Source organism: Varanus komodoensis, unplaced genomic scaffold (genome assembly GCF_004798865.1).
Source record: "Varanus komodoensis strain SLA01 unplaced genomic scaffold, ASM479886v1 scaffold19, whole genome shotgun sequence".
In the NCBI taxonomy this organism is placed as follows: Eukaryota; Metazoa; Chordata; class Lepidosauria; order Squamata; family Varanidae; genus Varanus; species Varanus komodoensis.
The window spans coordinates 22,993,709-23,010,205 of NW_025335550.1; the positions used below are offsets into that span (position 1 = coordinate 22,993,709).

The 16,497-nt window shown below is 39.1% G+C and overlaps 2 protein-coding genes across 2 annotated transcripts in view; both read right to left on the minus strand.

Annotated features, from left to right (window-relative positions):
* SHOC1 (shortage in chiasmata 1) overlaps positions 1–4,018 on the minus strand; it is a 26,483-nt gene extending 22,465 nt beyond the window's left edge. Inside the window, exons 1-3 of the mRNA XM_044428129.1 lie at positions 3,933–4,018; positions 2,522–2,764; positions 61–510 (exon numbers count right to left, since the gene is read on the minus strand). The gene's annotated coding sequence lies outside the window, so the exon portion shown is untranslated. The remainder of the gene's footprint in view (positions 1–60; positions 511–2,521; positions 2,765–3,932) is intronic.
* The window catches only part of LOC123022427 (protein shortage in chiasmata 1 ortholog-like), a 27,988-nt gene that overhangs the window by 176 nt on the left and 11,315 nt on the right, over positions 1–16,497 (minus strand). The window contains exons 5-14 of the mRNA XM_044428130.1: positions 15,927–16,014; positions 14,640–14,833; positions 13,467–13,629; positions 10,261–10,354; positions 7,120–7,273; positions 6,821–6,928; positions 5,035–5,164; positions 3,933–4,027; positions 2,522–2,764; positions 61–510 (exon numbers count right to left, since the gene is read on the minus strand). Coding sequence (XP_044284065.1) covers positions 61–510; positions 2,522–2,764; positions 3,933–4,027; positions 5,035–5,164; positions 6,821–6,928; positions 7,120–7,273; positions 10,261–10,354; positions 13,467–13,629; positions 14,640–14,833; positions 15,927–16,014 — 1,719 coding nt within the window. The remainder of the gene's footprint in view (positions 1–60; positions 511–2,521; positions 2,765–3,932; positions 4,028–5,034; positions 5,165–6,820; positions 6,929–7,119; positions 7,274–10,260; positions 10,355–13,466; positions 13,630–14,639; positions 14,834–15,926; positions 16,015–16,497) is intronic.

Here is a 16,497-nt window from a genome sequence, read left to right on the forward strand (position 1 = left end):
ATAGATTTACAGCCTGGAATTATGATATGTGTGGTTTCTGAAAAAAAGAACTCAACCTACCTTCCTCTTGAACAGCCACATAGTTTGCTTCCTCACTTTGGATGAACACATGTTTAGATCGCAGCATAATAAAGTCGTTCAAAAGGTCAAAATCATTGGTACATTTTTTAGGCAGCTGAAACACAGCAGGTTTTGTCTTTCGTGGTGTACTGTTTGCTTCAAAAGATACCTCCTTGCAACTAGCTGGTGAGTATAATTGATCATTTTTGCCCCCTGCTTTGTTTCCAAAATGCATTGGTTTTGCAGTTTCACTCTTTAGTTGATTTTCAGTAGGTGCAATGTCTCCTATTATAGATGTGATGTATTGTACTGATGTAGTCTCCAAGGGCTGTGCAGGAGATAACTTTTTCTTCTGCGGAGACCAACAAGAATAATTTGTTCCGCTAGAATCAGGAACATCAAAAGAATCCTCTGTAGTGTTCACAAAAGAATTTTTCTCTTCAATCCAGTCTAAAAAGGGGAAAAACATGTTCGTGCTGTGCATATAAATGTTTCCCTATTTCTCTACTAAACATAGCGCACTCAGAAACATAGGACTTCTCTGCATGAGAGTTTTAATCTGCCATGTTACTGGAGGCTTCCCCCATTTATGGAAGGAAAAAAAAATGTATCTTTACATGGACTTCCTCCCCTCAGCTTTAAATTTAAAAAGGAGGTGTTATCTGCAGTAGAGCAGATTTGTGAGTTTTTACACAGTGTTTGTTCCAGTTTGAAATTTAATACCAGACTTTCCTTGCTCCAAAAGATCCTTGTGAAAGTGGCAGTAAAACTCAGGAGAGGTCTTGGAGAGCCACAACTTTGTGAGAAGGCCACGTAAACTTCTGTGAGTGAGGAATCATGGATGCACAATAAATACCTCATGAAAAGAAGTCCCTTAGAATATTATGTAGAGTTATGAGGTTGGATTATGAAGTTATGTAGGTTTAAAAGTTGGCCACAAATTAATTCCAACTTTCCAAGTCACCCAACATGTTGTGTCATGTTCAGTTTGTATACTGTGTGTCTGGCAAATTGAAATTTCTTATAATTATGTAAGAATTATGTACACAGCATTTGTAAGGACCTTTCCACTTATTAGGTTGTATTCAATTAGTGACTATTAAACAAAGAACATTACAGAACATTACAACAAATAGGTATAGAGAAAGTTGCTTCAGAAATTGTTAAAAAATAACTCACCAGAATTTACAGTGTGCATTAGGGAATCCTCTCCTCTCAAGAGTTCTTATTAACTTATGTTATGAAAGGAAACCAGATTTTGATAATTTTGTTGCAATTTTAAGCCATCTTGTTACCCTTTAGGCATTAAATTCTTCAAGAGTGCCAACATTCACACCTTAACCATCCACCCCTGTTCCAAGAGGCCCTTGCCCACTTTCCAGTGAGCTGTTGCTTCTAGTTATACTGCAGCTAAAAGAAACCTCATCAAGTCTTTGTGGATCAGTTGTTTATTCTCTTTAATGGAGATGAATAATAAAGGCAATGCACAACAAAACTGAACTGCTTGTTTTGCTTCTAGCAGCTCTGAGCACAGTCTACCAGAATGTTAGATATACTTGTACACATAGTGTCACTAGGGGAGGAAACTGGAAACTGCCCTGCAAAACCCACTTCCTTCCACATCTGGGAATCTTTCTAAGGAGACATTCACTTCTCTCTCTCCCCTGACTTTCCATGAGGCAACAGATGCCTGGTTGGCTATCTGCCAGTCACATTGATTTCTAAGCTTTACCTGCATGAACCAATCAGTATGTAAAAGTACTGGATGTTTTGTGAGTACTATAAATCCTTTTTCTTGTAACCAGTCAAATCCTAAAGAGCCTTTCTGGCTCCTAGCAGACCAGGTTGTGAACAGCCACACAGCTGGGTAAGTTAGTAGTAAAGCTGCCACATAAGCTAGATGGCCTGGGAGGCCCCTTCTGACTCGCTCTGTTTCTGTGTTTCTATGATATACCAACCCCTTTCCTAACATGGAACACCCTGGACACCTGGCAATTAAACTAGATGTGTATAATAGGACCCTCACCCCAACACCCTGCCCAATTCTCTTTGATCCAGCAATGGAGAGGCTTATACTAGATCAGGTTGCAGAACTATGCTGCCTGGCTGCCTTCCCCTGTTGCATAGGAATTTCCCCTTTCCTCTTCTACCTGATTTCTTTGTTCTTTCCAGAAACAAGTACATTTTCTAAATAGAATAAAGCATATGGGAGTGCTGTCATAAGGTGCACAGGGAACAAGAGAGATGAAGCCAAAGCTCTTCCAGAAACTGGGTTGTAATCTTATGCATATCTACTGCTAAGTAAGTCTCACCTAGGCCTTACAGTCAGCTAAAGTATTGTAATAAGTATTGGAGGAGTTAGGAGTGTGCTACTGCCTACCAGTAAACTGAATCTTCTGTTAAACAACAACAACAAAAATCTTGTTATTCTTGTCACTTGTGAAAAATCCAAAGTACTTACTGTGTAACTGAGAGTGAGTCAGTTTTGAGAATACTTCCACGCTAGTACAAACAGGTCTTTCTCCATCACTTAAATCTATGCTCAGTGCTTCTAAAGTAGATGGGAAAGACATTATCTCCCATAAATTAATCATTCCATCTTCCTCTAAGGTGTTGATCACTGAAATGTCTTCATGTATACAGAGCAATGTTTTCAGTTCTGTAACTGGAAGGTGGTGACATGGAGGTATAGAAGTCTGATGCTCTATGAAAAAAGACAAAATGCAAAACAGGCTATTAATAAAAATAATCTAGTTTTATCTTGGCTTTAGGTGCCTATGTATAGGTGCCTGGCTAGCTGCTGAACAGATTATCAATGCTGGTTACCCATTTGAGACCAGAAAGGTCTGATCCAAACCGTTTTCTGTATTGTCCTACCACATATTACCCACAACAGAGAAAAAATGGAGGTGTAAGATACTTTCCTCCTTCAAAATGTTTGATCAAAGCTGACAAACCACTTGTTCAATGCTGCACTTGAATCTTAATCCCACAGCCCAGGGATGCCAGAGAAGAAACTACATGGACAGCGCTTTCTCCACATTCATAGCACAATTTTACTTGTGCAGAAACCCTTTCTGTGAGGGACAGAAAGTTAGCAAGGCATATATTAGCTTTTCTGAACTGGGATGCATAACAGACTGTCACTGAAATTCTGCAGGAGTGCAGAACCTCTTTCAGCCCAAGGGCTTAACTCCATTTGGGAGAAGCATCCTAGTGATGGGTGGGGGGCAAAATCAAAAGAGGTGGAGCCAAAAGCAAAATACCAGCATATTTTAGCTTAAAACCTTTGTGGCCAGTAACTAAGCCATAGGAGAGGCACCATAAACTATCAGAATGGAGGAGAATGCACGCAAACTGGGAAACCACAAAACAATGGGCTTGAGGGAAGGGGACATGGCCTTCTGCAGAAGCCCAGAGGTCCACATTGCATTCCCAGGCCTAAGACCTATTTATTTTCTACTTATTTCTTTCCAAGTAAGTGCTAATAGGATTGTAGCCTGATCCTGCAATCATAAACGTTCTTACTAAATGTAAGCCCAGCTGAACACAATAGAATTCACATCAAAGTTAACTTGCACTTGACTGCACTTACATTTTACCTTTGAGAAACTGCTTTATTCTTTATTAATACACAGAAGATTTTCAAAAATGTTATCCTGCACTGGTTGTACTGGATATGCCAGAAATTTCTCTTTAGAACATGATTTTTTTAATGAGAAGGAAATACATCTTAGCACATAACTTGGAACAGATGCTCAGCTTGGTATAGTCATGGCACTGATTGTGCTCTTGGGATTTATGGATCTGTGGGGTATGTATTCAGCATTTGAAATAAAGATAAATCTGAATAAGAATCTGAACTGATTTACCTGCAAGAAAAAAGGAATTCATAGGATTTGGGTATTTTTCTGATTGCCACATTAGGTCTTCTAATTGCATTGCAGTGGATTTGGTAATAAAACTGCTAAGGAAAAGAAGAAATAGGAAAAAATAAAATACTTGGGTAGGCAAGTTCTGTGTCTCATTTCCAAACTTGCTTTATATTGGCTGGGCCAGTGTAATATAAAAACACATCATTAGTGACAAGCCATGGTGGATGGACACAATTTGCAAACCCAGGCTATTTTCCACGGGTCGGCTTGTCTGGGGGCAACAAATTACCCCGATAACACATAGCTTCTTCTAAAAGTCCTTGTATCCAAGATGGCTTGTTATGTTTTCCAAACCTCAGTGACTAACCCCACCGTGGGTACTGGGAAGTGGTTAGAGAGCCACTTGGCAAAAGTCTCTTGCTGCTCTTGCAAACTCATCCAGGCCAGCACCAGTGCCACACTTTACGGTGATTGGCACTGGCTGAGTGTCCCCAGCTGTGACTGCAACCTGTTTTTGTATGACAAAGCCTTTTCGGCCCTTTAACCATTTTCCCCTCCACAATTGCTGGCTTGACAGTCAGTGTTCATACTCATTGTTTTGACAGTTCCTTCACAGTTCCCAAGTGGCATCACCAAAATGGCCTGTGCTCACATCCCTAGCAACACCTTCCCAACACAGAACAGCAGGCACTTCAAAATTTAACCCAAATTTTATTTTTAATAAGTGACTTATGTATGAATATTTTTCATGGACTACACACACACAGTTTTGGCTTGGTTTATTCAAACAATCATCACTCCCTTTGTTGCATAAGATGCTATAGCCCAGCTCTGTGACTGTGCATGGCTTTATTGCCATCCCAAAAACATTTTTTTTTTTTTTTGTACTGAGAAACTGTTTGGGTTACTGGAACTTAATTGTACATATTTAATTTTAATGGTGATCCTAAAATCACATATTGCATGTGGTACAAATGCAGGAGTACATTCTGTATGAATTGATGCTTTATAGCATGTTCATTTCATTACATTCAATATATCACATTTCTATCAGTTTGGATCATCAACTTGTTTTATTCCATCACAGGCTTCCACTTGCCTTTTACTAAAGGGAGAAACTGCTTCTGGTTGTAGTTGTGCGTATAGTAAATTCACATGCAGCTTCTCTGATATATTTGGAGGGGTCAATGGTACATCCAGTTCTTCAGGATGAAATGAAGCACGACTTGCTGGAAATTACAGGGAGAGTCAGTATGATAGAAATAAACTTTTCTGTATTAGGAATACACGGCACTGAAATATGAGGTGTGTCCAGAAAGTAATGAGAATGATATTTTTAAAAATATTTTATTGAAAAAAATTACAATTGAACATTGTCTCCTTCAAAGTATGCATCTTGTGAAAATACACAACACTCCCAGTGATTTTTCCATTCTTCATAGCATCCCTGGAAGTCTTCAAGTGGGATAGCGTTCAGAGCCTGCGTAGTGGCTCTTTGGATGTTATCCACACTACCAAAATGGTGTCCTTTCAAACCATTCTTCATCTTTGGGAGTATGAAAAAGTCGCAAGGAGCCAAGTCGGGGCTGAGGCGCGGATGGGCAAGCACCATGATGCGTTTTTCAGCCAAAAACTCTCTGACAGCCAAAGCACTATGACTCGGTGGGTTGTGTGAACAGACCTCACTGCATCCACATTCTGTCTCTTTTTTGACAAAGAAGGGTGTCATGATCGCTGTTTATTCTCAACACCTTATCATCCTTCCTTGAAGGCCTTGTGCCATCGGTACACTTCTGCAGATGATAGTGCAGCTCCTCCATAAGCTTTCCTCACCATTTCCAAAGTTTCTGATGCACTTTTACCCAATTTCACAAAAAAAATTATCACGTACTGCTGCTCCAAACACGCTTGCATTTTTCTTAATATGAGGCACTTGAACAGGGTGTCACATAAAAGAATGTCTCAACACTGACAGGGCTGGAATGAAACTGATCAGTGTTCTAACGTATACCTGACACCGCTTCTCCTTTCAGAGAGCCCTTCTCGAGTGTAGGGACATCATTCTCATTATATTCTGGACACACCTCATACATTTAAAAAGAAGTCTAGCCCATAACAAGGACCCTGCCACAATAACAAAATCACCTCTCCTTGTCCTTTCTAAGAGAATAAGCTGTTACCCAACCCCATCCCTGAAAAAAGTACCGACCAAACTTTCAATCAGATGAACATGCAGAAGACTTTAATCTATTTATTCCATGTATTTATTCTGAAGGCAGACAGATACCAACAGGATAGGTCTGGCAAAGGAAACCAAAAACAGCATACCAGAGCAATCACTATTTGTATCTCCTCCACTTCATACCCTCCATGGTCCTTACGCAGAGCACCAGTGATTCCTAAACTTATTTTCTCTGCCCAGTCCCCTTCAGCAATTCAGGACTAACAGCTACTTTATATGCAGCATTTAACCCAGAGCTTTACTGAGGCTTCTTCAGTTTTCACTGACGGAGACTTGTTCTATATGTCCCTGTATGCTTTATTATGTAACATACAGCAGCACTGGGGTATAGAGTGGAACCACAAAATTACACTATACTTCTATAGCAAATAATGGCAGCATGCAGCAAAATAGCTGAATTTCTTAACTAAAGAAAGCTGTGAAAATAGTTAGAAAACATGGGAGAGGCCCTGGAGGATGACAATGTTATGAAAAGCACTCACAAACTTCTGTGAGTGAGGAAGAGTGTACATAGAATCACAAAAGTGCAATGAATGCCTCGTGTCAAAAAACTCTAAGAAATAAAATCAGATCAACAGAGCTATATGACATTCTCAAAAATATCTTAGCACTGTCTCAAACAGGCCTGTGCTAAGCACCCTACCCAGCTCGTTAAATTCCAGGGCACTTCCGTTCCGACTGGCACCAACTTCCTGTGTGGAACAATAATTTGGAATCTCTATTTTCTCAGGTATAGTTTTCATTTCAAGATCTGAAAAAAAGACATTAACATGCAATCGAAGAATGGTTTTTTCCCATGTAGGATGCATAGAATCCATTTTTAAATATACCAGTTATAAAGAACAGAAATAAAATAATATTTTTTATAAAATAAAAATAAAATAATAAATAAAACTTGGACCATATGAAACCCAAGATTTAGTATCATTATCATTAGCTTACCTTGGCTGATTATTTTAGAGCATTCATTTTCATTGCCTATAGCCTCCAGAGTTACTTGTAATAAGGATTTCAGTACCAAACAGGTGGGAATCTCAGTGTCTAGGTTTATGTCTGCTGTTTTATAGAATTTTAATGGGATAGGAAGTATAAGTACCTAGAAAGAAAAAGAACTGGCATTTTTCCTCAAAATAGTCTCTAGAATTTTGCTTTTAAGTGAATAAAAACCTTTAAACAAAATTTGTGCAGATGATAATGATATAGAATAAGATTAACTGCAGTGGATTGGATCCAAAGTTGCCCCACAAACAGAAAGGCTCCTTCCATTATCAGATAGAAACAGGATCCAGTAGAGCCCCTACTCCCATCTCTGCTGAAAGAAAGGGGGAGACATTTTCATCAATTCTTCCAGCCCGGTACAACCCTCAGTCTCAGCTCACACACTATTCTGTTGTCCCCAGAACCCTCTTGGGTTTCCCATCATCTTCCCACCTGTGGGATCTTGCAAAGCTGCAATCCACACCTCTGAATTCAACCCTGTCTTAAATTATTTGCGAAATTCACAAGTTTTGCTCCAACTCAGAGTAAATCTAATCACCTCAGCACTATGTGCCTTCTAAACCAGCAAAAGGTCCAGAAAAAAATATTTAATTCTTAGATTTATATCCTGCCTTTTTTCTTACAAAGAACTCAAAGTGGCTTACATCATTCTACTGTTCCTGTATTCAATCTTATCTCCACAACAACAATCCTGTGGGGTAGGTTGGGCTGAGAGTCTGTGACTGGCCCAGAGTTGGCTCCATAGCTGAGCAGGAACCAGGTTGCTTAAGTCCCAGTCCCACACTCTTGGTGACTACACCAAAACGGCCAACACTGTTCCTGAACTTTGAGGGCTTTTCTACATAAGCATTTAACCCATTGCTTTACTAAGACTTCTTACTTTCTTCTCCTTGAAGAAGGATAATTACATCCTTTACACATTTTCCCCTTTGGGCAGGGGTCAGCAACCTGCGGCTCCAGAGCCGCATGTGGCTCTTTCATCCCTCTGCTGCGGCTCCCTGTCGCTCAAAACATGTTTCACACCCACCAATGTGCGACACCTGCCTGCATGCGATTTATTGAGCTTTTCAACCCCTGGTAGGCCAACCATGGATAAATCCAAGAAAAGAAAAGTTTCAGAAGAAAACAGAACATTTAATGGTACGTGGGCAGATTGCTTTCACTGCTGATGAGACTGGTTTACCAGTATGCTTAATAAGTGGTGAGAAATTGGCAAACAACAAAAGTCAAATGTTGCAAGACATTTCCACAATAAACACACAGCCTTCGCTGAAAAATATCCAGATGGAGATGAGAGGAAAAAAAGCCATTTCAGAACTGATGCGGAAGGTTGATCTGAGCAAAAATCATAATTTAAGTTTGACTTTTTATTTCATAAATACAAGGAGGACTCAAATAGACATTGAGTATTTTATTTGAAAGTAACCTTCAACCCAGCAACTTTTTTTTCGGAGTTCAAAATGTTTTTGTTGCATGCAGAAATAAAAAATTGTTTTCTGTGTAGCAGTTCATTGATTTCATAAATGCAACATACTATAGTTTTTTTAATACAAAGCATAAAGGTAAAAAATGATATATGCAGTGTTATCTTCATTTTAGATGTCAAAAGGGTTTTGTGGCTCCCGGTGTTTTTTTTTTTCTGTGAGAAACGGATCCAAATGGCTCTTTGAGTGTTTAAGGTTGCCGAGCCCTTCCCTTGGGTATATATTTCTCTGCTTTTCCATATATTTTATTAGGCAAGCACAAGGTGGTGCTATGGCATAGCTGCAGTATAGTGGATCTGTGGCAATTCACAGGGTTCTGTTCCCTTTGCTGCAATTTGAAATTTTATACCAGACCTTCCTTGCTCTACAAACACTCATGAAAAAGGCTGTACAACAAGGAAGAGGCACTGGAGGAGGAGGTTATGAAAAAGCCCCACAAACTTTTGTGAATGAGGGGTCACTAGTGCACAATAAATGCCTTGTGTAGCAAAGTGCACAGAGGCAGCATAACCATGTCATGAAGCTGAACATGATCAGCAGCTGCTTGTTGTACAGAGAATTTGCATTTGTTAGCACATGTGAGCTCACTGGCTTTTTACAAGCTCTACATCTGTAAGCTTTGCTCAACAAAGGATGAGCAAAGGGAGACAGGAGAGGCCCAGACTTACGGTAATTTCAATTTTGTAAACAAGGAGCAAGGACTAATCTATGCAATGGTTTCTTAATGTTGCTCTAGCATCTTGTGTGCACAAAGGCACACCGCAACCTTTTGTAATGATGCTATTTCCTTCTCACAGCATCCTGTGGTTTCCAAGCCAAATATGATGGGGGGTTTTTGGTTCTCAAGGTTTCATATATTACAGAGATGTGTTCCAACCTAGAGGATTATAAGTCATACTGGAAAGAGTAGCTTTAAAGCTATAGAAACTGTTTTGCAATATTTTCCCCACCTTCTTTCCCCTTCCTTTTATATCTTCCTCCTTCTTTCATTCTCAGTTCTCCCCATAGACTGATTTTAGAGGGTTTGGAGGCAGGAAAAAGCAAACAAAAAACAAACATACACCAAAAATGGCACCATGGCTTTCCACCTTCATTCTTCACCCATATTTCTCCCCCTCTTCTATTTTTGAAATTATTTTTTTGACTACAGATGTATGATGCTGAGAATGTGCGATTAAACCACATGATTTATTTTTAAACTGCCATTGCTGTGCATAATCAAAGGTGTGCATGGAATCAGTGGAAATAAAGAAAATAAAATAAACATCACAAATGCAAAGAGAAAAAGGAAACTCTGGTATATCATGCCCTCCCATTTCCCCTGTATACTAAGCCCTGTATCATGGACTTGCATGACAAATACAAATGATAAAACAAACCTGACCTTTCAAACTGTTCCTGCTTCTCCTGAAATTAGAACACTATGCACTTGCATGTGGCACTTGATTGTGTTATAAATACAACACGATGTGCTATATTTCTTTGCATGTGTTCTCAGGAAACATTGCATTTTGAAAAAAATGTGCCTCCGGAATACAGTGCAGATCCTCCCATAATTATTGCATATAGTATGCTTGATTCACTAAAGTACTTCACATACCTCTTCTTCCTCTAAAGAAACTTTGCAAAAATCTTCATGTAGTTGTTTCTCTTTGGATTGAGGTGTCACACTTCTTTCAAAAGTAAAGCATTCTCTTGAAAAAAAAACCAAACAAACCATCAGTTAATTCTTTCTAAACAGCCAATTTATGGTTTAACAAAAACAAAGACATTTACACTTGCAAAACCAGTTAAACTTTCTACACTGATGTTTATATTCAACAGAAGCATCCATTATTGGCAATTTTATAAAACTTGGTATGGGTAGCAGAGATCAACTGGATACGATTATGCTTAAATGCTGCAAGTTTTGGAGGGGGAAATGGTCCAAAATTATAATTCACTCAGGATTAATATTCTTCAGGGAAAACAGTATTGGTAAATAGGCAATGAATATGAAGACTTATAGGAAAAGACTTATTTCCACAATGATTTACTGCCAAAATTCCAAAGTTGGCATAACATATCCATGTAACACAGTATCTGTATTCTGTAATGTATTAAAAGAAGCGTTAATTTGAATAATCTAGAAAACAGTTTAAAAACATAAACTGGCAGTAGGTGAGGGTAGAACCAGGTACAAAAGAGTGAAATGGTGCTGAAAATTTAATAAAACAGTAAAGTGCCCAACACATTTCATTAGAAACCTTCCTCAAGGGCAAAGGAATTCAGAATGTTGAATTCTGAATATTGAGTAAAGTAACATCTCTCTCGTACAACAAATCTATGTTATTGTATAGTAAAGAAAAATAGCTGAGATGACACTTAAGTTATACCTCATACTAATTTTGACTGGATAAAAAAAAACATTCACTATTGCAGTACAATAAATCCCTTCACCCATGGTGCCCCCCCACCCCCGGATCTTAGGCAAAGCTTCACTCTCAGAGATATTTTTCCAACTCTGGAGCCCTCTGTCTGTTCCCTCCTGATCACTGTGGAAGTTTTCAGAATGGTTTCCTGTATAAGGTTGTGACCCTGACTTTATGGGAAGAAAGGAAGAAGCATGCTAGAGGTGTCCAGTGTGTAGAGAGGGAGCAGTATAGATTCAAAGGATCTACAGCCTTCTCAGCTGACAAGACCTAACATCAAGCCGATTTTAAACCAGCTCTGAGTCTGGCCCAAGTGATTTTCCTCTCATTGCTCATAGCGAGAGGGAATGTTTTTATACAGTTGAAAAAATACAGAGCAATATGGGAGAATCCCTATTACAGTGTAATAGGGCTGTGGGACAGAATCTAGATGGTAATAGGATAATTCAGAAAATCCATAGGAAGCTTGCTGTATGGTTAGAGCTGGGACTCCTAACTGGGGATGCCCTTCCCCCAGCTTTATAGTTGGCGTGAAAAGAATTGTGTTGGGTGCAGCTTTGAGATCACAACAGGTACCTTGGGGACAGGCTTTTAGAGACAGGGCAGAGGAGACAGAGTTTGCCAACATACACAGCACCCTGATGTTCTGAAGCTTCTCTCCTGAATGGCCAAAATCGGCCACATAAGTGTCTTGCATGGCAGGAGGAGTGTGAAGGTGATGCGTAGAATGCCCAAAATTCACCAAGTTTGCAGGGTTATGGGAGCCTTACTGGATTGCACTTCAGGGTGCTCCTGCTTCTGATGCATTTAAGCCTCCAGATGTAAAGACCTTGGAGGTACAGCGATGATGATTTCCACTGCCACTATGCTACGCAACCTGATTTTTACCTAAGCAACCCTTTTCAGCCGTCTAGATAAGATGCCAAGAAAGGAGATGGAGGTAAGCTGGGACACCAAGAGAAATTGGTATATGTATCAGACCGAGCTTCTTCCCCTTTCCACATTGACATATTGCTTTTTCTCCTTCTGAGGTACATTTGTGATCTTTGTGGAGGCACCTGGCCCAGCTCTTCTCGTGCTCACTGCAAGGGGTAGGTAGATTAAGGCTCTGCCTTCAGAGTCCCAACTCTGAGATCTTATGATCTTAGAGCTGGGCCTCCAAACAATCCTGTTGTTCCCACCACCCGCACACAATCCTGGGAAGCAAAACGATCATGTCCATAATCGCTGGAAGCATGGTATGGCAGTTAGAGAGTTCGACTGCAATTTGAGGGATCTGAGTTCTAGTGCCCATTAGGCATGAAGATCACGGGATGATTCGGGCCAGTCACAGACTCCCACCCGAACCTACCTCACAGTATTGTAGTTGTAAGGATAAAAATGGCATTGAGGAAAACTATGTAAGCTGCCTTGGGTTCCTTGCAAGAAGAAAAAAAAAGCCAGATATAAATGCAATGTAATAATATTTTCCTTCCTCTGTTTTCTATCGGCACTCCAGTCTGTTCATTTGTTCAGAGTAAACAATATACATTCTGAAAGCAGTTTTAATTTTGAATCTGTTCAAGTCAGTTGTAGTTTTAGCCACTGCATTTAATTAAGCTGCAGCATGAATTCTTTAACAGTGCAAATCTTTGCAGCTCTACTTAGAAGTCTCACAGAGTTTAATGGGATTTACTCCTGGGTTAGTGCATATAGGATTGCAATCTAAGCAACGGCAAGTTATGATCCAGTCAAAAGCACACCTCTTCTTTTCCATGGAAACAAGTTAATGGCCAATTAATGGTAAGCTAGGATTCTGGAAAATTCTGACTAGCCATAAAGGAGCTGCATATTAGCACATACAGCATTTTCATTTCCATTAGCATGGGTGTCTTGAAATAAAACATGCATGGTTTATTAGAGCTCATTCCAATGTTTGGTAAGACAGAAAAAAGTCCGGCAACTACTAAGGCAGCTAGCTGGTATATACTGGGAATTGTGGGACTTCTGTCTGACTATGCATAGGACCGTGCACCTTGCGTGTTGCCCAAATCTGAGATGCTATCTTGTTGCTCCCAGATGATCTACAGTATCATAAACAAATGTTATCTTATGGATCATGCTGTGTTTTGGAACAAAAGGGATCCCTGGTTCTGATGTCAACTAAATAAGGAATTGCTGGACTTTTTTAGACATTCACACTTGCAGGAGAGGCCAAGCAGGAGCAAACATTCACAGTTCTATACAAAAATAAAATTAAGTATACCCTAAAACCTATTTCATTTAAAGGGGCTTAAGTTTGGCAGGGTCATATACTATATATGTACTCAACAATATGCACAAAAACAATTATGGTCATATATTAAGATAGTATGCATAAGCAGTGCATACTGAACACCACTGCGTTACATAGTACCTGAAGATATCCTCTTCTGTGATAGTATCGCCTTTGGAATTCGAAAAGGGATCCTGTATGTGGAAAATGTTTAGTCGGCTCAACAGCATTTGCAGAGTAGGTAGCCATTTACCATACTGTACCAAATTATCCACAAAAACAAATTCATCCTCAATATATAAACCTTGCAAGAAATGGAAAAGCAAATTACAATACAGTTGAATGGTGAAGGTGGATCAAAGTTGTTGAAAACATCTGGAAGCTGCCCACCCCTGAAATAAAGCACAACTAACTTCAGCTACAATCCTCTACACATTTACCAGGGAATAAGCAACATTCAGCATAATGGGATTTACTGCTAAGTAGCCATGGATAGGATTGTGTGATTAGCCACTGCATCCAGCCCTATGGCCAACAGATTCATATGGCACAAGTCACTTGCATGATTTTTTCTTTTTGCGCGCTCTCTCTCTCTCTCTCTCTCTCTCTCTCTCTCTCTCTCTCTCTCTCTCATAACTCTGCTATATGTACACATTTCCCTTTGGCATATTTCCTTTTTAAAAAGTAACAAGAAACAACATTTTTAAAATTCTTAAACTCAATCTGTGGTGCCTTTATGTAGAATGTTGGGACAGAAGTCCAGAGCTTCAGTTTACAAAATAACCAAGGCCCCGAGGTAAAGCAGGATTCCCAAATTTTGAAGTCAGTGAAATAATGCCAGTACCAGAGCAGAGTGGAATGGCACCATTGAAAAGAAATAATCACAACAGTGACTCTTGTAGAAAGGGTTGGGATCATCTGAGGACAGGTAATGCCTACATTCGTGTACCCTAAAGAACCTTTAAGGAAGTGAGTGTGAAGTATGTCTCCAATTTTAACTTGAGGTTTGGGGGAACATCTGCCTCAGAAATAAACTAAGGCAAAACCGGGACTGGATTTATTCTTTAAAGAACAAAACTATAATATAAAATATAATATACATGAATGCTATAACAGACATGCAATTTTACAATATACATGAATATTAATCCAGCCTTGAATTTAGCCAGTTCCTTGTCCTGGGCAATTTCCCAGCTTTTTAGCCACATATGGATAAGTAGTTTATCTAAACATGTTTTTTTTGTTTTGTTTTTTTGTATCCAAGTGTCATTTTGCTCTGCACTGATAGGTGTGAAGTACAGAATGTGTCTTTACCTTCTTCTTGGTCTTTAAGTGCTACTGGAACATAATTAGAGTGCAGTTCATTGGCACAAGAAATGTCTGCCCTTTCGGTGTCTTTCATAAGCACACAGGCATCTTTTATATCCAACTGTGAACAAGGATTTGAACTTGGAACAATTTCGACATCTTCATTATGAATATGGTAGAGAGTGCTTGAAATGGGTTTCCTAAGTGGAGTACAGATTATTTTAGTACATGAAAGAAAAACAATTCATGGATAAAAGAATTTATCCCCCATCCCCAAAGCTACTAGGCCTAACCTCGGAGTGGCTCAACTCTTGGCTATGACCTTAATTTGGTGTAGGTGTTGAAGCTGGAAACATTTGAAGGGCACAAGGTGGGAGAAAGCTAATTTAGAGTGTTTCTGGTAGTGGAAGTGGTGTGCTGTCTCTCAGAATCGAACTCTCTTGAGTCAGCTTAGGAGTTTAACTTGTGAAAAGGACAGATCAGATATTTTCTATTTTTCACAAAACATAATGTGTGGTTTTAAAGATTCAAGTAGTCTTTCACAGAGTAGGCTTCCTTTGGAAATTCCAAGAAAACATGTTACAGCAAGGATTTTTTTCATTGTGTCCATAAGTGTTGTGATACTAACAATAAGAAAACTGTTTTCTAATTATTTATAAAGTGCAAAGCCCTCTGTAACCTTGAACCTGTTTTTCCTTGCGACACCTGATATATTATTATTTTTTGCTTTTACAGTTTGGGCATTGAGGCTTGGTTACTGAGGAATGATGTTTGAACTTGCATCTCACAAGCCAAGATACATTACTGTATTTATTCACTCCCCATGCAGATAATACGGTAATAATTTTAACTCTTATATTTGCAGCTATTGACTCTTATGTTTATAGTAATTTAAACACGCTATTTACTTGTGCATAAATATTGTTGGTTTTCTGGACCAGGACTACTGTTAGGCAGAATGAGGTGGGTACCTCCAATGGCAGTTGCTGGGGTCAGTGGTTGCAGTCCCCTGACTATTCCTCTATGTTTGAGAAAACAGTTGTGTGTGTCACACAGGCTATCATAGCCCCACTAAACCAGGTGTGGTGCAAGACACTAGCTCCTCACCAATATTGAAGTAAGGTTCAACTGGCAGTTCAGCTGGCCCACATTCTGCAAATGGAACTGGAGAGGGGACACCATCTTTGCTTCATGTGGAAAATGTCCTGGCTGGCCTGCTGGTTTCCATTTTTCCTACTAAGTAAATGGAGGTTTATTTGGAACTTTTTATGTTGCAAACATAAGAGGACTTACTTCTCCAAGAAATCTTCTATGGAGAGACAGTTCTTCCAAAGATCAAGCACAGAAATATTCATCATAATTTGAGCAGAGTCAGTTGAAACTAAAACAGAAAAAAAATAGAAAACTGAAATAGTTCAGAAAAAACAATGTGAATTCCATTTCTTCCTTTCCCCTCCACCAGGAAGAGGAATTCTACTAGATGGAAATAGACATTGCATCAAGCATGGTGAAAGGAATCCTAGGGGATCCAAGTGTTAGTCCCCATTTGGCCATGTAAAGTAGCTAATGCATTTTTTGTCAAAGAAGGCTGTTTTTAACATATTATTTTTAATCCCTTGCTGGTTTTAGCTTTTACAGTTCAGCACTCCACAATCTATCTGTTAAGACCTTTTTATTTAATCAATATTTTAACAAGTTTTAATATTGAATTTTATTACCATATTTTATTTGCAGCCAGAGAGGGTCATTAATTTATTTATGTTATACTGTTATGTATTGGAATTTTATTTGTGTAAGTCATCCTGAGGCTCTCACAAAAGATGACATACAAACAATATATATATATATATGGAGTGGTATACAA